Here is a 21,550-nt window from a genome sequence, read left to right as displayed (position 1 = left end):
AGCCGGGTGAAGGCACTGAGGCCAGCAGTATGGCATGTGCCAGGAATGGAGAAGAGAGCCCCCATATTAGAGTAAAGGATTTACACCAGGAGCAGTGGGAAATGAGGCTTAAAGATAAGGAGGGCCTGTATGCATTTTAGAGGTTTTTCAAAGCCACATAAAAGTGTTTAAATTTAGTTTAGTATGATTCAGGCAACCATTGAAGGTTTAAAATTTGAGTGAAAGATATTTTTAAGAAAGATTATTTTGGCAATACGACAGATTGAGGGGGAGTCCAAACTTGCTGCCAACACTTGTTTCTTTTGAACAGATAAAAGATGAAGTATTTGAAGAAACAGAGAAGAATTTCCGAATGCAAGAAAGATTGATTAAATCTTTTATCCGAGACCTGTCTCTCTACCTCCAGCATATCCGGGTGAGTGAAGACATCACTCTAGTTAGAATCACATCCAGTGAGATTCTGTTCATCTAAAAATCAGTAAAAAATCCATTGCTGCCGAGGCAATTTCAGTTCATGGCAACCCCACGAGTGTCAGAGTAGAAGTGTGCTCCATAGGGTTTTCAATGGCTGCTTTTTGGGGAAATAGATTGCTAGGTCTTTCTTCCAAGGCACCTGTGGGTGGACTCAAACCACCAACCTTTCAGTTAACAGCCGAGTACGTTAACTTTTCACACCACCCAGGGACTCCTTAAAATGAAAAGCCCTGACAAATGATAAAACAAGATAGCTTGACTGATAGAGAGCCAGCAAGAACGTAAGCTGGAGGACATTGGCCGTTAGGAAGGATGAAAGGGCACAGAAACTCAGTGTATTCTTAAAATCTGTACATACCGATGGCAGGAGAACACCATTGTGATGTCTCCTAGTTAATCATAATCCAGATTTGTACCTACCTTTATAGGAAGAAAGGCTTGGCAGTCTACTTCTGAAAAATCAGTCATAGAAAACCCTACGGTACACAGCTTTACTCTGACACACATGGGGTCACCATGAGTTGGAATCATCTTGATGTCAACTGGCTTTTACAGTACAATTTGGTACATAAATGGAGCTCTGGTGATGCAGTGGTTAAGAGCTCAGGCTGCTAACCAAAAGGTCGGCGGTTTGAATCCACCAGCCACTCCTTGGAAACACCATGGGGCAGTTCTACTCTGTTCTTTAGAGTCGCTATGAGTCAGAATCGACTGCACGGCACACAACAACAGCAAATTAGGACATGGCCTGATATTTTGGAAATTCACAACATTTCTTTTTTAAAAAATCAGAGGACATTGTTTCACATTAGTTCTCCCACTTGGCAGGAATTAGAAAGATGCCTCAATTTACCCCTCTGACAGCACTAGTTTGGAAGGAGTTACCCACTGGATAAATTGAAGTAGGTAGCTTACTCTTTGGGGACAGGAGAAAAGTATTTGAAAGCTTATAACCAACAGTTTGATCTAAATAACAGCTAAACATAGAAAGTTTATCTTAATGCTCCTTGTTTTAAAAGCATTTAAAATTACAGATAATAAATGCATGCTCATTGCAAAATACTCAAACAATATAAATTTCTGTAGAGAAAAAACTGAAAAATTTTCCGTTTTTCTCCTCTCCCAATCCTACTTCCTTTTTTCTCCACAGTACGCATTGTTAAAGCATAGTGTATGTCCATCCACTCTTTTTCTATGAATGAATGCATATATTTTCTATAATTTTTCTACTTAATGTATCTTGGATATTGTCTTAGTTACCCAGTGCTGCTATAACAGAAATACCACAAGTAGATGGCTTTAACAAAGAGAAATTTATTCTCTCACAGTATAGCAGGCTAGAAGTCCAAATTCAGGGTGCCAGCTCCAGGGGAAGTCTTTCTGTCTTTGTCAGCTCTGGAAAAAGGTCCTTGTCATCAGTTTTCCCTTGGTCTAGGAGCTTCTCTGCGCAGGAACCTCAGGTCCAGAGGATGCGTTGTTCTCCTGGCACTGCTTTCTTGGTGATATGAGGTCCCCATGTCTGTTTGCTCACTTCTCTCTTGTATCTTAAAGGAGATTGACTCAAGACACAATCCAATCTTGTAGATTGAGTCCTGCCTCACCAACATAACTGCCGCTAATCCCATCTCATCAACATCATAGAGATAGGATTTACAACATGTAGGAAAATCACATCAGATGACAAAATGGCGGACAGTCACACAATACTGAGAATCATGGCCTAGCCAAATTGATACACATATTTTCTGGGACATAATTCAATCCATGACAGATACCTTCCTCTATCTTTACATATAGACAAAGGGTCTAAGCGTCAAAAAAATGAAATATCAAACCAATTTACGAGGTACTGATATTTTTTGCTTAGGGACTTGCTTTACCTCTGAAAATATTATTAATGCAGTTTTTGCTGCATTTAGGTTTTATTTGGGTTGATAGCAACATACATAGGCATTCCCTAAACTTAAAGCAGGCAGAAGTCCAACATTGTGCCAAGTAGCCAAGGAAAACCAGGCTGGGATTCAAAAGCTGTCAGGATTAATCAGGAGGAGTTAACTGTGCATTCACCCACTTGTTTATTATTCATTCAGCAAATGATAATCGAGTCAGCGAACAAAGCAGATAAACCTCTCTGTTCAAAGAGCTTACATTTTAATGAAGGTTTGGGGGGTGGGTAGGAAAGAGAGAGAAATAATAGACAAACATTAGTAAATTATACTGTATAGAAGGTATATTTTGCTCTGACAAAGAAAGCAAAAAGCAGAGCAGGGCAAGAGGAATCAGGAGTGTCAAAGTCAGAGCAGGGGAAGTAGGATTGTAAGTATTGGTAGGTGACTGGGCAAATGCCATTGAGAAGGCAACAATATGAGTCAAGACTTGAAGAACAGTTAATTCACTCATCATAATCCTAGAGGAATCGTCTTGGTTCTAATTTGATAGTTTACTTTTTGGTGAATTAAGAAACACTCCAACTAGGGAAATGGAATGTATGGTTAATTGCCTCCATGAACAATTGCCAGAACTGGACGGTGCCTGGCTGCTATTGAACATTTTGATCAAAGAGCCTATAGATGAATCCTGATCAAAAAGGAGGGAAATTTGGAACAGATTGTCAATTTTTATGGAATCCAGAATTTATGGAGCCACTAAGGCTGGATGAACCCCTGAAACTTGCCCTGGGATAATCTTTAAACCTTAAACCAAAAATATCCCCTGAAGTCTTCTTTAAACCAAACAACATTGTTGTTCTGTACCATCGAGGAGATTCTGACTCACAGTGACCCTATATGACAAAGTAGAACTGCCTCATAGGGTTTTCTAGGCTGAAATCTTTACACGAGCAGATTGCCAGATCTTTTCTCCCACAGAGCCACTGGTGGATTTGAATTTCCAACCTTTTGGTTAGCAGCTGAGCACTTAACCATTGTGCCACCAGGGCTCCTTAAACAGTACAAGTAGTCCCCTGCTTATGACGTATTCAAGTTACAACGATCCACGCTTAAAACTGTCTCTGATTTTTTTTTTTACATCTTAACATTAGTAATATTTACTACATACAGTGTTGCAACGTATAATTTGCTGATGCTGTCATTCGAAGATGTTCAGTGTTATGAGTTATAAAGATACTGATAATCAAGGCAATAATAATTAAAACAAAAGAAAAATGAAGTATTTGACTTACATCAGAACTGACTGACTTTGGAGTCATCAGAACGGAACCCCATGATAAGCTGGGGACTACCTGTAGTTTAACTTAATTAGTAAAGAATGTCTACCTTGAGCATTGTGCTCTTTTAAAGAATGATATGGGATCAAATTGACATCAGCAACTCGAAAGGTTTCGTAGGAAGCTTAGGGGGCAGTGAGTTTATGTTAATGGGGAGTAACAATATGGAAAAGGAGGGTGAGAATGGTTGCACAGCTTGAAGAATGTAATCAGTGTCAATGAATTCTACATGTAGAAATTGTTGAACTGATACATGTTCTGCTGTGTATATTTTCAACAACAAAAAATAAATTATTTAAAAAAAGAAATAAACCCTCCAATTAGGGGCATAAGGAAATGTTAAAGACAGATGATAAAAGTCCTCACCAGTTTTTCTGAAAAAGTCTTAGACTTTTCTCTGTGCCACATAAATCATAGCTTATGAGACATGTTCTTTTCAAAGCTAAAATATTAGTAAAAATTTTTAATTATGAAACCCTTTGTCCCAGACTGCTATAGAATGAATGATGAAGCCTAGAATGTTCTATCTGATCTTACTTGTGTTTGTCTCCACCTGGCTCCAGGAATCGGCATGTGTGAAAGTGGTGGCCGCCATGAGCATGTGGGATGTGTGCATGGAGAAGGGAAACAGAGAGCTGGAGCAGTTTGAGAAGGTGCATCGCTACATCAGTGATCAGCTCTTCATGAGTTTTGTAAGGGACAATTTCTTCAACCTACTCTCCATAGTTTGGGCTTCCTTCTGGGGTTCTCTTTAATATCCAGACCAAAAACCCATTGCCGTCGGGTTGATTCTGACTCATAGCGACCCTATAGTACAGAGTAGGACTGCCCTATAGAGTTTCCAAGGCTGTAATTTTTAACGTAGGAGACTGCCACATCCTTTTCCTGCAGAGCGGGGTGGTAGGTTCAAACCGCCAACCTTTCAGTTAGCCAAGCGCCTAACTACTGCGCCACCAGGGCTCCTTCGTTAACATCCAGCTTATGAAAAGGTTAATTCCACACAGACAGTGCTCCATGCATCAGGAGTACTAGCTGTCCTTTAGCTGTATTCATATCAGGGTGTTAACAGGGCTCAGTCATGACCGACAAAGCAAAATCGGCACAGACCCAAATTTTTAAAATTTGGGTGAAGCGGACCAGCTGATACCTGGTACAGGAAAAATTACGGGTTGAAGCCCTGGAATGGGAGACTTCAGAAGAGGCCTAGTTAACTTTCAGGAGCCTGATGCAATAGATTGGATTACTGACAGGACTTTGGAGAGGGACACACATTCAAAGTGGCACGGTTGGCCGCCATCTCTGAGTGGGGCCCCACTGTTTTCTGACTCTCCTGGTCACGAGATTTGGTCGCTATGCAGTGCACACACTGCCCTTGTTTTCTGAGAGGGAGATTATGTTTCTAGCAAGGCTTCGACCAGTAATTTTTCCCATTCTGGTTATCAGTCCACTTCACCCTCTTTTTAAAAATTTGGATCCATTTCAGGTTTTGCTTTGTCTGCCGTAACTGAACTGGGCAGAAGCAGCTCAAAGCCCTGATTAAGGATATGACTTTAAATTAGTTGAAGAGACAGGAAGGACTTGTGTACATATTATTCAGAAGGTATTTTTGTAGCTGGTGATAACTTAGTTTCAACAATCAGATGAAAACTAGAAAATTTAATCTGGCATCACTGTTGATAACTGATCCAAAGAAAAGATCTATAGGTGTAATAACCTAAAAAGGAATATTTAGGAATAGTTAAGAGGTTAAAAGAGTAAGGTTATCAAAGACATCTTTGAAATGGTACAAACTATAAAGAAAATACTAAAGGCCAAATTGCTTGGGAAATCCTAAATAGATGTATGTGGGATAGTTGTTGGGTGCTGTCAAGTTGATTCTGACTCATCGCAACCCCATGTGACAGAGTAGAACTGCCCCATAAGGTTTTCTAGGCTATAATATTTACGGAAGCAGATTACAAGGTCTTCCTCCCGTGGAACTGGTGGGTGGGTTTGAACAGCCAACTATTTGGTTAGCAGCCAAGTGCTTAACGATTGCGCCACCAGGGCTCCTTATGTGGGATAATAACATGGTTTAATCCCAAGTAGAAAGAAAAATAATTTCTTCGAGACTTCTGGATGGCTTGAGGCTGAAGAAGATAGGCATGCTTGGGGAACCCACAGGTGTACCAACAGTAGCATGTTATTAAAAATAACTTACAAAGTACCTATTAATGCTTTTTAAGTGTTCCACACCCTGCCCACAGTATCTGTCCCTCTAGAAAGCATTAAAGAGAAAACTCCTTTTAAAGGTGAAAACTGATATTACCCAGCAGTTATAATTAGAAAAAGTATTATGACTGTGTGCAAGTTACTCTACCCCAGATTTATGTAACAGCTAAATCATAAGTTAAATTCAAGCTGTATAGACATGCACATGATAAATGACACGAGGTTGACTATTTGTCACATCTAGCCCGGAATGCTAACATTTTAATGTGTGTCATTTAGCATTTGTTGTCAGCTAAAGGAGCTATGGTGGGATTAGCATATTATGCAAACTCTGTGACAATTGTTGAAAAGCTGTAAATTGAGAAGCTTTGTAGATTATGTGAATATAGTCTTCAGTATTAGATATAAAACTCTGCTGTGGATCTACGTGAATTTAGCTTGTGCACCAGGGGCAAGGGAGATGGTATAGGACATGACAGAGTCAGCCTTAGGAGTATTTTGGAGAATAACAAATATGGGATACTGAGAGAATCTAGCTGAGCCATATGCCTTTCTCTTCCCTACAGAAAGAGAGGACAGAGCGGCTTGTCATCTCTCCCTTAAATCAGCTACTGAGCATGTTTGCAGGGCCCCACAAGCTAGTGCAGAAACGCTTTGACAAGCTCCTGGACTTCTATAACTGTACTGAACGGGCAGAGAAGCTGAAGGACAAGAAGACTCTGGAGGAGTTGCAGTCTGCCCGGAACAACTATGAGGCCCTGAATGCCCAGCTGCTGGACGAGCTGCCCAAGTTCCACCAGTACGCCCAGGGCCTCTTCACCAACTGCGTCCACGGCTATGCTGAAGCCCACGGTGACTTTGTGCACCAGGCTCTGGAGCAGTTACAGCCTCTGCTTTCAGTGAGTTCTGTACTCCTCCTGAGGAAAAGTCTCGGAAGCTCTCCTGGCATTTGTATGGGAATGCACAGTAGTAGTTTGAGGAACTTATTCAAGCTAACCAGTTACCACTGAGTCGATTCCAACTCATGGCGACCCTATGTGTGGCAGAGTAGAACTGCCTTCCATGGGATTTTCAATGGGCAATTTTTCAGAAGTGGATTATCAGACCTTTCTTTCGAGGCACCTTTGGGTGGACTCAAACTGCCAGCCTTTCAGTTAACAGCTGAGTGCTTAACCTTTTGCGCCACCCCAGGTACCTATACAAACTAAATATATCAAATCTGGCATAGGTGAAGTCCGTCAAGAATTGGAATTCTTGATCCCTTGATGGTGCCATGAAACCTGTGTCTTTCAATTGTCTGTCAGAGAGCTTTGTCTCTTGATCAGGCTGCAACTCAGGCCTTAATGTTGGTAGCTTACACGGAGCAAACTGCTGCTGAACTTTAGCTTCCAGTTGGTTTTGATGAGACTTTGTCAGTCCTAAGATCTTTCATCCATGTTCTCTTCTTTCCTCTATCTCTCCTTTTCCCATGAACTCTAGTTACTTAAAGTTGCCGGCAGAGAGGGAAACCTTATTGCCATCTTCCATGAAGAGCATAGCAGAGTTCTGCAGCAGCTCCAGGTGTTCACCTTCTTCCCAGAGTCTCTCCCAGCTACCAAGAGGCCATTTGAGAGGAAAACCATGGAACGCCAGTCTGTTCGAAAGCCACTTCTGGGCCTGGTGAGCATGGAACTCCTAAAGAAGGGTAGCATGGCCTAGTGGCTAACTCTGAAGCTAGCCTGCCTGCGTTCAGATTCCAGACTGACACTTATTCGCTATGTATCCTTGAGCAAGTCACTTAACTTTTCTATGCCTTGGTTTTCTCATCTGTAAAATGGGGATAATAACTGTATCTGTATCATAGGATTATTATAAAGATTGAATGAGTTAATACATGTAAAGCTCTTAGAAATTGCCTGGCACATAGTAAGTGCCATATAAAGTAAGTGGTTGTCATCATCATAATCATCATTATTATTAATACCGATGGACCCACCTCTGCCCATACAGATTGACACTTTAGGAGGAGGTAAATATTTTGTAATAAATGGAGAATGAAGGTTATTGAATTCTCATCCATCATTGGTGGGCTCATTCATTCATGTTACTGAGCATCACCGATGTGCCTACTGGTACTTGATGTGGCTCTGCCTGTACTCTTCTCACACTTAATATGTACTTCAAGCTACTCTCTGAGAAGCATTCTTGGATCTTACTCTGATACAGTGAAAGGACTTAGTAAATTATTGATGGTATATTAATTCTGCCAAGCCTACTTATTTTTGATCATTATACCACCAAACAGTTAACAACTCACTGCTTTTTTACCTGGAGTTATATTCTTGTTGAATTCAATTCCTCCATATTTTTAAAAAGTAGGGTAAAACATAATTTAAAAGATCATGCTAACTTGTCTTTGCATGCAATATTTTTGTCCCATATAATCCCATAGATATTGATTTATATTACCTTAAAAGGGAGAATCAAATTTGTTATTTTTATGAATATTTGTTTTTATAGATGGGGAAGTCAGAGATAGGGAGAGTCTCAGGTGTTTAGAGTTTATAGCAAAATATAAGAAGACCTAGTAATATTACTTCGGTATTTTGATTCTCTAGGTGGCACTTAAGTTACATTTTTTTGTCACAACATAACAGATGTCAAACTAAATATATGCTAAATGTTCTTAATAGCTATGAAGGCACCAAAACATTACCTAAGAGATAATGATTTTTACCTCGTCACATGGATTGACTCAATCAGAGAAATATCTAATGGTAGTATCGAGTGGATGATTGTCATCACCCTCATTTCTGAGGCCCTTACTGTGTTTTGGGACTAAATATGGCTGCTGGGAGAATGACCAAGAAGGGTGCTTTGTTAATGGTATCTCTTGTGTTGCTTTTCAGCCAAGTTACATGCTGCAGTCAGAAGAACTCCGGGCTTTCCTTCTGGCAAGGTATCCCCCTGAAAAACTCTTCCAAGCAGAGCGGAACTTCAATGGTGCCCAAGACCTGGATGTCTCACTTTTGGAAGGTGACCTTGTAGGTGTGATTAAAAAAAAAGACCCCATGGGCAGTCAGAACCGCTGGCTGATTGACAATGGAGGTAAGAATTTTAGATTTCTGATTAATGGAACTCTACATGAGGAAAAAGTGATTTGAGCTGTACCTGAATCCCGTGTAGGCCAGAAAAGAACATGAGAGTCTTTGATGAAAGGGAAAAATAACTTAAAAATTCTGTCCATCTCTAGGGAGTGTTATACCCAGATCATTACTGAAACAAAACCTGGTTTGGGTTTTGCAAATTCTAGAGGAGACTCCATTACTTGTCTTACAAGATCTTGCCATGTCTTACAACTCACAGACAATAGATACTGCCTGATGAAATCCTGTTCCCTCTTAACCTTTTCTGACTAAACTGCAAAATAAGCTGCCCTCTTCCAATTTATATAATATTCCTTGTCTTATGTGTGAATTGGAAACCTGAACTAAAGTTCAGTTTCTGTTTGTTTTGTTGAGTTTTTTTCCCTGTGGTTATTTAGGGATTTACCTTAAAAACAGCTCACAGCTTTTTTTGCAGGGGGAGGAGAGGAGTGTATGGATTTTAAAGACTAGGACAAAGAATAAGACTGATCCATAATCCTTCTCCCACAAATCCAAAATCCACAAAGCTCTGAAAAACAAAGTTTTATTTATTTATTTTTTAAGAACTCATTTGACAAAACCCAACCGGATCTGGACTCGGTTGGTGGTTAAACCTGAACAAAGTGAGGGGAGGCTATTTATAATCTTTACTTATTCCTTTTGGTGGAAATAGTTACAGATTTTGCTACAGAACATTAATAGATTTGACCCTGTTGGAGGTGTTTTGAAATATATAATATACAAACTTGATCACCTTTCCAAAATAAAAAAAAACCCTGAATTTCAAAGCACATTTGGCCCTGCAGGTTTTGGCCCTCTCTTTCATCATCTTAGGCCGGTTATTAAAAATAAATGTATGCTGTATGTGTGTTATGTACATATTCTGACTTAATACAGACACTTCCTACTATAGAATGTTGTCACGGTATTTCCTCAACATCCCTAAACCAGAGGTGGAGATTCAAGTGTTAAGGGTGGGAAAGAGGGCAGGGGGGCATGTGTGAGGGGCTCTCTCAAGATACCAAGTCCTTCTTTACCACACTTGGTATCTTGAACACATACTTTGGTAAGTCTTCCCCTTAGCCTTTGTTTCTGTGATCTAGATACCCTTCTGAGTGTTCTCCATGTACCCATTCTCCTACATGTGGTGGTTTTTATTACTGTCCTCCTTACCATCATCTGTTATGAGGTTGTGACAAGAATGAGCTGGCAGGTAGCCACAGCTTTTAGTCTCTGCCCACCCACATTGTATCCTGAGATTGAGTGTTTACATGTTTTGTCACTAGGCATTTTATTTTGGGTCTCATTATTGATCCTTCTCTCCTCTTTTACTAAAAGCTCTTAATGCTTGTATTTCCTTCTCACAGTCACCAAAGGCTTTGTGTATAGCTCCTTCCTGAAACCCTACAATCCTCGTCGCAGCCACTCAGATGTCTCTGTCGGCAGCCACTCCTCCACCGAGTCAGAGCACAGCAGCTCCTCTCCCGGTTTCCAACGGCAGAACAGCAACAGCACCTTGACCTTCAGCCCCAGCAACATGGCTGTGTCCTTTTCATCAGGGCCTTGCCACAGACAGTCACAGGATGCATCGTCATTGAAGGAAATTGACCAAAGAAATCTCAGTGCATCTTTAAACTTGGGTAATTCAGAGAGTAGCTCTTCCAGATGCCTTTCAGACACAGACTCTACCCCCCAGCCTAGGCCATGGGACTCTATAGATGCAGCCAGAGACACTGCCCAACCCACTACCACCCTGAGGAGCTACCGACGCTCCAGGCATCCAGAAATGGCTGGTTACTCCATACCAGGGCGAAATGGGCAAAGTAAAGACCTCGTAAAAGAATGTGCAAGAACAGTCCAGCCTGTGGAGGACAAAAACAAAGAACCAGAAAACAGTGAGGCGGAAGGCAACCAAGTAAGTGCTCCCTGGTTTGCCATGGTGGGACAGGTGGCAGAGAGCATGTTGTGGGCACAGTGCTCTTCCAGGAGTAGGTGTATCAGGCTGGCCCAGGGCCTGGGAGGTCATCTGGGGATGAGCTCACAGACAAATCTTATAAAGCTCACAAGGAAACTCACTGTTGTAAGAGGTAGCAGATGCACCCTTCTGAGCACTTCTGTGGCTAACACTTCACTGGCTATTCCTATACCGCTTCTCCTATGTCATGGGGTCCTAAAAGGTGTTATCATGGAAATGTTTTCTACTTTACCAGTTCACTAGTTCTGTATTTGTGTAAAGTCTGCTGTTTAACCCATGTGTTTAGTTTTTTTACTCAAACAAGTGTATTTTTATTTCTGGAATTTACGTTTGCTTCTGTTTCCATTTTTCCTGTTCTGTTTGTAATGGCCTGTTTTTATCTTCTGGATTTAAATATAGCCTTTATATCGTGAACATTTTATATGTACGTATTTTCAAGCCACTGACAAAGCAGATTGCTCTATTATATGGAGTTGCCCAGCTGTGAATTCACCCATGTGTTGCATTTGCTAACTCTACAACCGTGAGTTTCCTTGTGTGCTTTATAAGAATTGTCTGTGAGCTCATCTTGGGCAGCAGGAAGACCCTGGACCATGTCATGTCCCAGTTTATGGAGGTATTTGCCTCTGCCAAGGTCTAAGTTTCATAAGACCAGTTTTTATAGTAGTTTCTCAGCTCATACTTTCCATGCCACATTCCTCAGTCCTGCAGATGAGCACCATACATGCCGGCTTCTCTAGTGATTCTGTTACTGTGGCCCAGGACAGACATCCCACTTCTAGACCTACCATTACATTGAGGGAAAAATGGCCCTTTCTTACATTCTGTCTTTGTGCAGGGAGCTCATTTCTAGCCTGATCAACTCCTGTCCTTGATCAGGTCCTAAAACCCCAGCCCTTTTACCCTGTGGGCCTCCTGATCACCAGTCACCACCCTCGCTTTGCATTGTATCTTTTCTTGACACCTGGAGATCTTTCTTTCTTGCTCTCTTGCCCTGGTGGTGCAGTGGTTAAATTGCTTGGCTGCTAACCTAAAGGTTGACAGTTTGAACCATCAGCTGCTACATGGGAGAAAGATGTGGCAGTCTGCTTCTGTAAAGATATACAGCCTTGGGAACCCTGTAGGGCAGTTCTACTCTCCTGTAGGGTCGCTGTGAGTCAGAATCAACTCGATGGCAATGGGTTTGGTCCCCGCTACCCAGAGTTTCTTTGTGTTTGGGGTATAAAATGATATCCTCATAGCTCACCTACCTGCCAGAGTGACTGACGGTTTCTTCTTTAAGGCATGTCTGAAAGAGTGAAAAGTTGTGAATTTTGGGTTCTCCAACTCTACCCTGTCCAATAAAGGCAGCCACTAGTCATGTGGCTACTTACGTTTAAGATAATTAAAATTAAAAATTCAGTTCCTCAGTCTCACTAGCCACATTTCAAGTGCTCAATAGCCACGTATGGCTAGGGGCTGCCGTGTTGGACGGTGTAGGTATAGAACATCTTCATCACTACAGAAAGTTCTTTAGAACAGCATTGCTTCAAGGAGGTTCCCATTTTCTAACTTGCTTTCTCTCCCTCACACAGGTCTATTTTGCTGTCTATACCTTTAAGGCACGAAACCCAAATGAGCTGAGTGTATCAGCCAATCAGAGACTCAAGATCCTCGAGTTTAAAGACGTTACAGGAAATACAGAGTGGTGGTTAGCTGAAGTCAACGGGAAGAAGGGCTATGTTCCCTCCAATTATATCCGCAAAACTGAGTATACCTGAACCTGTCTGCCTCCCACCCAACCTTGCTGCCTTTGCTTTCAGTCTGCTGAAGGTTTCTGGTGTCCACTGAGGAGAGGGCACCCATCTGCTGGGGGACATAGGCCCTTTCTGCATTGCTTAATACCATGGCCTGGTGGAGCACAAGATAAGTCTTGTTCTTCTCAATTGGGTTGTAAACCTTGATGCCCACTAGAATTTCTAGAATTTGAAATGGACCCTAGGTCTTGCAGATGATTCAGTGACCATGAGAAGAGAGGCAAGTCCCGGAGTCAGCCTATGGAAACCAGAAATTCCCAGTCAAAAGACCAGTATCCTATGTATGCTGGAAGCTCTGCTGTAGCATTAGCAGATGTTGGCATTTGTTGTTGTGCCATACTGAGGTTGGGGTGGCCCCATGCTCCACAGTCAACTGACCAGAAACCAACTTAGATGAAAAGATTTATGGCTCTAGGGGCTTTGTGGTAGCCTTTGAGGCTTGGTAGGTTGAGCTGCTGCATACGGCTAGGAGTTTGTTGGGACTGTACCAAACCTAGTGTTTTCAAGCTTCCAGGACACCTCTGGTGTCCAACACACATTCATACACACACACACAGCTACCCCTAATTTCTAAAAGTCCCTAAAATACTAACATCTGTAAGCTTTTTCTTATTTGTTTCACTGCATTCCCAGATTGGTTATGTAAAACTCAGCTGCATTCTTTCTCCTTTCAAGAAGTGTTTAGGGTCTTTATTTTCCTCCATCTGAAAAGTGCCCTTCCCTTACTGGGTACGTGGTTATCCTTCTGACAGTTGTCCCTACATTATACAGTTTTTGTATGATAATATCTCATGACCCTTTCTCCCCCTCTGACTCAGTAACTGATGCATTTTCCTGAAAGAGCAGGATCAGAGTTCCAACCATTCCATTGAAAGTATTATTTCTGCAATGAGCTGAAACCAGTCCACCAAGGTAGAACATCGATGCCTTTCTGTTTATCCAAGCACAACACTACCATTTGCTTATATCCACAGATGCATAAAATATAACACGTGTCTTATTTGAATTAGAATAAGTGGTCCCAGAAGTAGCTTATCTTAGACTTGGAAACATTTTGTATTTCATCATTGGCTCCCTGCTTCAGACACGACAGTCTAAGCCAAACAGTCTAAAGTGCCTGATAGTACCTCCCACCGCTCTCAGGAAGATGTTTGCTCATCCTCACATGAGAATCAGCTCCTAAAAGTTCTGTTTTGGCAACATTCTTATTCTTAAGGTCTTCCCCAGATATGAAGCCTACCTTGGGATAGGAGACTATGAATTTGTCTTTTAAGAAAGGAAATTCAGAGCAGCCATACAGCCCCTGCCCGTCCAGGTGCACATTCAGCCTTAAAATCCTGATGAATCGGGGAGACACCTACAAGCTCCTCATCCCGGGTGTCTGCTAGTTGTGGGCAGAAGGCAGGAACTCCAGAGTCTCTTGTGAATAGTGTGTATATTTAGAGATGTTTATATTTAAGTAGTTATTTTATAAATAAAAGCATTTCTAATGGCCATGATTATGTTTTCTTCATTTCCCTCCATGTTTAGCCTGAACATTTTTCTTGGGTTCCTGAGGGTGCCTTGACGATTCCACGGTACCCATGTTTCAGGGGCATGGGCAAGGCTGATTGAAGAAATACAGGCCAAAATTTGTCAAATGTAATTTCAACAGAATTACTGTACACTCAAAAGATGCCCATGCTGCAGCCAGTTGCCTTTTTATTTCAAGCCCTTTTGCAGTGTAAAATCCTAGCAGAACAGAAGAGGTGGAATCTAATCTAGAATCCCCAAGAGGTAAGTAGTTTCCTGACTTTACAGATGTCGAAGCTGATGCACTAAGAAGTAAATAACTTGCCCAAGGTTACACAGATAGCATCACGGACAGAGTTGGGGGTGGGACAGGGAGAAGTGGCAGAAACAGGTCACTGTGGTTGACAGTGGAGCAATTGGCCCGACATTGTTAAGGGATAGAGAACATGTAGTAGAGTAGGTAGAAACATAGATCATCTGATCTAGCTCTTTAATTTTATAGACCAGAAAAATGGAGTCCTGAGAGATTGGGACTTGCCCAAGTAAGACATCAAGGTTTTGACAGGTCCTACATATAACCCTAGGCCTGTGGGCTCTCTGTAGCTAATAATCTTTATGTCACTGTATTCTGGAGTCAGATTGTCTGGCTTCATTTAACAGCTTTGTGACCTTGTCAGCTTACCTAGCCTATACTTCACTTTGCTTATCCAAAGTAGGGATAATAGTACTGCCCACCTCATACAGTTGTAAAGATTCTCCATGAGTTCATACATGGAGAGCTCTAGAACATTTCCTGACACACACAAAATCAAACCCATTGCCGTCAAGTCAATTCCAACTCACAGCGACCCTATAGGATAGAGTAGAACTGCCCTATGGGGTTTCCAAGGAGCGCCTGGTGGATTCAAACTGCTGACCTTTTCGTTAACAGCCGAACTCTTAACCACTATGCCACCAGACACATAGTGAATAGTAAATTGGGAAGCCTTGAAACCCAAATCAAGGAATTTAGATAAGTCAGGTAGTAAAAAGCTGGTTCTTAAGCGGGTTACGTGGTGGTGCAGTGGTTAAAGCACTCATCAGCTACTAACTGAAAGGTCAGCAGTTGAAACCCACCAGCTGCTCCGTGGGAGAGATGTGGCAGTTTGCTTCCGTAATGATAACAGCCTTGGAAACACTGCGCGGCAATTCTGTCCTATAGGGTCTCTATTAGTCAGAATCAACTTGATGGCCATGAGTTTGATTTGGGAATCTGGCAGCAGGATCATTTGGAGGGAGAACAGACCAAAGATAAGGAAATGTAATTATAGGGAGCAGATGGAGAGGGATAAACTTACCTGATTTGGAGCATGAGATTGCTTGAGAATGGGAAAAGGAGACAAATGAGGAATCACTAGCAAAAGTGATTTAATTGGGAGTGGGAACCAGGTTTGAACGCTAGGTGTCTTTTAGGCTCTTGCTCCATAAAGTGTGCTTCAGCGGCATCACCATCTCCTGGGTGTTTGCTGGAAATGCAGAATCCTGGGCCCCACCCCAGAACTACTGAGTCTGTAGTTTAACAAGATCCCCAGGTGACTTGTGTGCACATTAAAATTTAGAAGTACCTGTCTAGGCAATTTTTAAAATGAGACTTATCTGTTGTCAGAAAAGTAGGAGTTAAAAAACCAAGGAAGGAGAGGATGTCCAATGTTTCAGACATGACAGGAAATGTTATTGAGGAAAATTTCCAAATCCAGTTTGCCTACTTACTTCCTTTCATAATCCCCCCACCCCCAACAACGGGCTTGTCTGGAAGTAACTCTTCACTTGTGCTTTTATCCAGAAGTACGAGGAGGACAGGGAGTGATGGTAGGAATCCGTATCCTCATCTGTGAAAGGTAGATTTCTGGTCTCCCTTTTGCTCAAGATTATTGTGAGACTCCAAGGAGATGATATCCGCAAACTTTTGTGAACTACAAATTCTAGAATTCCATGGTTTTAATAAGACCTGAACTTTGTGTTGCCCCATCTTAATTGCGAAGCTGGGGCTCTCTGTTCATGTAGAGTTTTATTTCAGGGTCAGGAACACAAATGGACCCTGAAAAACACAGTTGTGCTCTGAATTGTGTTTCACTTGAAAACCTCGATATTTGTACACTTCATCCCTTTCTCTAGTCACCACACAGCCCGCCTACAGGATTTTAAACTCACCTATTACACAACGTATTGATGACGTTTTTACTGTTTCACTTGTGCTAAGTGTGGCAGAAGCGGAAGTGCCAAGTGCTGCAGAGCAGCGATGGTTGTGTCTCTGGTTTATTTTACCCAGCCTACTGGAAGTTCAGTTAGTGAAGATCAGTGTTGGTATTTTGCATGTATCAAGAAGGGAGTTTTCCACAACAAAATTGCAGATTTTGTTGTTGGTTTGTGACTTTGGAGAGACCTCATCTGTTACAGAGTAGGACTGTTTCATAGGGTTTTCTTGGCTGTAACGTTTACGGAAGCAGATTGCCAGTCCTGTTTCTTCTGTGGTGCCAGTGTGTGTGTGCGAACCGCCAAACTGTTTGCGCTACCCAGGGATCTTAACAAATTACAGATTTTGTAAACTAAATAGGGAAATCTATGCCTTAACTCCTGGTTGCACAGTGGTTAAGCACTCGGCTGCTAAATGAAAGGTCAGTGGTTTGAACCCATCAGCTGCTCTGTGGGAGAAAAGACCTGGCGATCTGCTCCGGTAAAGATTACAGCTGTACTTAGCACAAGTGTAACAGTAAAAACGTCATCAATACGTTGTGTAATAGGTGAGTTTAAAATCCTGTAGGCGGGCTGTGTGGTAACTAGAGAGAGGACAAGGGATGAAGTATACAATTTTCGAGGTTTCTTGGTCCTCAGGCCTAAGGTTCTGCAAGTGAAACCCATGGGGCAGCTCTACCCTGTAGAGCTATGAGTCAGAATTGACTTGATGGCACACAACAACAACATGCCTTAACTCCTCTCAAGAGATGACACCCAAGGAGAAAGAAGCAGACTTAGTGATTTCCCAGAGGTAGGTTTTGATGGTATGGTGGTGGGAGGGAGAGCGTGCTCTGCTTAGGGTAGCAGCAGTGTGTTCACTCAAAAAGCATCTATTGCATGCAGGCAGGTGAATGACCACAGCAGACCCAGAGGTTTGGCCAACTCAGTCAGACCATGTCATTTGCTCTAGATCCGCAAGTCTGGAGCAGCAAGTAAATGTCCCAAAGACTGTGCTGCTCCAATGGAAGGCAAGGAACAGGGCAATATGGCGACCAAGGCTTTGATTGTTAGATTTGAAGAAAGGAGCGCAATGCTAATTTTTTTCAATTTTTAAAAATAAATTAATTCAATGAGAACCAACTAACCTCAGGTTATTTTATTTTTTTCTTCTAATTTTACCTAAAATAAATACTGTCTTACATTCATTCTTTTTTTCTAAGTCTTCCCTAAATAGTTGCTTTTTTATACTGTAATAGTCAAATTCTACAGCATAACCAGTTACTTGTATATTTGTAAATTCTACAGCATAACCAGTTACTTGTATACTATGAAAATGGAGTGCCTTTTACAGCCAATTCTTTTATGCATTTTTACAGTCTTCTACTCGTGATGTTTTCAAACAGCATGAAGTCTTTTTAAAACCAGTTCAGGGTCTAGTCTTTGTGGAAAACTAAACTCATAATTGAATATGATCTTTCTAACTAAATCTAAGTCACAGCAGTTTAGAGATTTAACGTCAATGTCTATACAATATTATTTGCTAATTTTTAAATGATATCATAATCAGCATGCATTTGTGATTCAGGTATTCTCGTTCTATTACCTGAATGGAACTAAGTTCTTCAGGAGGTGTTTCCAAGGGCATTTACACGAAATTAGCATGCAGAACATTTAGTTCTGATGGTACATTTATTCTTCATGTTTGTGCCGGTGTATCAATGTAGAGTTACTTTGTTTTCTTCAACAGGAAGGAATTGCTTTATTCTTGGCATAAATGTATCCTATTGTATTTTTTCTATAATTTATTTTTGTTGAGAATATAGACAGCAAAACACACCAATTCAGTTTCTACATGTACAATTCAGTGACATTGATTACACTGGTCAAGTTGTGCAGCCATTCTCACCCTCCTTTCCTAAGTTGTTCCTCCCCTATGAACATCAACTCACTGCCCCGAGTTTCCTATCTAATCTTTTGAGTTGCTGTTGTCAGTCTGATCCCATATAGATAGATCTTAAAAGAGCACAATGCTCAAGACAGATATTCTTTACTAGTTAAGCTAAACTGTTGTTTGGTTGGTTCTTGTTTGTTTATAAAAGACTTTTTGAATGTTCAAAAAATATATTTGAATGCCTGCTATATTCTAGCCACTGGAGATACAAAATGTGAGTAAGAAATTGTTCCTGCTTTCAGGAGACTCACAGCTTAGTGAGGGCGACTCAAACAGAAAATTATTTAATGAGGCAATAAATACAGTAAAAGCAAGTTTGTGTGTTCTGGGAGGGTTTTTAGTTGCAAGCAACAGTCCCCAACTCTGATTAACTTAAGCAGAAAGGAAGTTTTCAAAGGAAAGTAGGTAGCTCACTGACTCTCTGGGAGGGCCAGTGTCTTAGTCATCTAGTGCTGCTATAACAGAAATACCACAAGTGGATGGCTTTATCAAACAGAAGTTTATTCTCTCACAGTCTAGTAGGCTGCAAGTCTGAATTCAGGGTGCTGGCTCCAGGGGAAGGCTTTCTGTCTTGGCTCTGGAGGAAGGCCCTTGTCATCAATCTTACTTGGTCGAGGAGCTTCTCAGCACAAGGACCCCAGGTCCAAAGGATGCACTATTCTCCTGGCTCTTGTTTCTTGGTGGTATGAGGTCCCCATGTCTCTCTGCTTGCTTCTCCCTTTTATATCTCAAAACAGATTGATATAAAACAGAACGTAATCTTGTAGATTGAGTCCTGCTTCATTAACATAGCTGCTGCTAGTCCCATCTCGTTAACATCATAGAGATAGGATTTACAACACAGGAAAACCACATCAGATGACAAAATGGTGGACAATCACACAATACTGGGAATCATGGCCTAGCCAAGTTGACAGATATTTTGGGGGGACACAATTCAATCCATGACAACCACAAAGCTAGGCTTGAGTCTTTCAAGCCAAGAACAGTGCTTGGTATCACACCACAATATCGCTGGACCCTGCTACTGGAACCACCACCAGGGCTACTTCTGGACAGTGGCTGTGACTGTCGCCACCCTTGCCAGAACAGATTTCCCACCTCTTTGTGTCACCAGCATCTGAATCAAAATCTGGCACTGGTATGTCTGATTAATGGAACCTAGTCACATAACTGCACTCTGGCCTCCCAACAAGAATCTTAAATTGGGGAACTCCCCAAACATGGAATTGGGGTTCAGATGCTGAGCTGCCTAAAAGAGTGAAAATCCACTGCACCACTGAAGCTAGCTTGGGGGCTTGGGAGGAGAAGAAGGCAGGAAAGTCTTTCAGGTGTAGATTAACTTCTTAAACAACAACAATAACAAAAACGATTGCCATCAAGTTGATTCTGACTCATGGCAACCCATGTGTTACAGACTAGAACTGCACCATAGGGTTCTCTTGGTTGTAATCTTTATGGAAGTAGATCGCTGATCCTTTCTTCCACGGTGCTGCTGGGTAGGTTGGAACCACCAACCTTTCAGTTAGTAGTCCAGCAACCTTTTTGCACCACCTCGGCATCTTGATGACCTGTTAGCTGAGTCTTAAAACAATAGGGTAGAGCTAGCCAGGGTATTGCAAGCAGAGGGAATAGATAAGCAAAAGGCTGGAATCAAAAGGTGATGTGTGTGTGAGAGTTTAAAAGCATTTTAATGTTCTTGGAGCGTAAAGTGAGATACAGGAGTTGGAAGAAATGAGATTGGACCAGATGTTGGGGAGCTTTATTATACTATACTAAGGAATTTTAACTATTCTGAGTTGCTATTGAATGAAGGAAAGATTTAAGCAGAAGAGTTACCTGGTCGATTTTGCATATTAGATCACTCTGGTAGCTATGGGGTAGATATATTTGATAAAAGAAAAAATACAGGAAGCAGGATTCCTATGCCATTAGCCTAGGTTAGATGTGATGAGGACCTGAACTATGGCAAAAATGATATGAATGAAGAAATAAAACTTGATGGCTGATTTGATCTGGAAAAAAAGGGAGGAGTTGAGTGATGCCCAGGTTTTCATTTTGCAGGTCTGAGTGGACACTTGAGATAGAAAGAACAGGAAAGGCTAGAAGGTCTGTCAAAGTAGAGGGGGTTGAGTTTCAGACGCCTGTGGGATATCCGTGTAAAAATATCAGCAGGCAATTAAATGTATGAATCTGGTAATTGGAGGAGAAGAATGGGCTAGAAATGAGAATCATATGGGTGGAAATTGAAATCACAAGAATGCATGAAATCAATAAGGGATAACGTATGGAGTGGAACCTGGGGGAGGGGATGTCAAGGACAAAGACATTTGAAACATCTTAATGTTTTAGGTACAGGCAAAGGAAGGGACCCCAGGAAGGAAAGTGGGAAAAAGTGATCATGGTATCAGTGGTTGATAGTGGGATTTGGGTTACCCAGGGCCTGGGCCAGCAAAGGATTTGGAGTGAGTGTTACCAAATAAAATTTTGAATTCAGGCTGGTTCTAGTTAATAAAAGCTCTACTTTCCTACCATCTTAACTGGATGTCTCAGTCATCACTATTGAGAAAAGGATGATTCTTCATCTGTGTTAATGGACCAGGTAGATCAAAAACCCTCTCTCATTATCGGAAAAAGAAAAAATCATTGCACTGGAAATCAGGGAACTGGTTTCTGGCCCTGGCTTTGCTGGAAACACTCATGTTTGGGTCTTGGACATCGCATAACTTTCTTGGGCTGGTGCTTACCTATAAAATGAAAGACTTGACCTGCATTATCTCCAGTGGCTCTGTCAGTAGGGCCAGTCAGGAGATAGAAACCATAGGTTATTTTAACAGAGAACAATGTAAAGAATTGTTAACTAGGCATTGAAGAGAGCTGAAAAGGAAAAGTATCACAGAGGTAGCAACTATCACCATTAGGGCTGGGGGAACAAAGGGAAGAAGCTGGAATTACTAAAATTTATGAGAGGCCCTGCAAAGCTAAAATCTGGATTTCTGAAAAGAGGGCACCTCTCATCTGGTGCTGGTTGTCTCTGACCTCAGAAGAGGAACCCCACAAGTCTGG

The 21,550-nt window shown here is 41.6% G+C and overlaps 1 protein-coding gene across 2 annotated transcripts in view; it reads left to right on the top strand.

Annotated features, from left to right (window-relative positions):
- DNMBP (dynamin binding protein) overlaps window positions 1-14,215 on the top strand; it is a 120,068-nt gene extending 105,853 nt beyond the window's left edge. For both annotated transcript variants that reach the window (XM_004370025.2, XM_023740788.1), the window contains 7 exons: window positions 311-415; window positions 4,264-4,392; window positions 6,478-6,810; window positions 7,391-7,570; window positions 8,800-8,998; window positions 10,404-10,951; window positions 12,586-14,215. In XM_004370025.2, coding sequence (XP_004370082.1) covers window positions 311-415; window positions 4,264-4,392; window positions 6,478-6,810; window positions 7,391-7,570; window positions 8,800-8,998; window positions 10,404-10,951; window positions 12,586-12,771 — 1,680 coding nt within the window. In that variant the 3' untranslated portion in view covers window positions 12,772-14,215. The remainder of the gene's footprint in view (window positions 1-310; window positions 416-4,263; window positions 4,393-6,477; window positions 6,811-7,390; window positions 7,571-8,799; window positions 8,999-10,403; window positions 10,952-12,585) is intronic.
- Window positions 14,216-21,550: the final 7,335 nt, after the last annotated feature.

Source organism: Trichechus manatus, unplaced genomic scaffold, assembly GCF_000243295.1.
Source record: "Trichechus manatus latirostris isolate Lorelei unplaced genomic scaffold, TriManLat1.0 scaffold00007, whole genome shotgun sequence".
NCBI lineage: Eukaryota > Metazoa > Chordata > Mammalia > Sirenia > Trichechidae > Trichechus > Trichechus manatus.
This window is presented reverse-complemented; position numbering and strand designations above follow the sequence as displayed.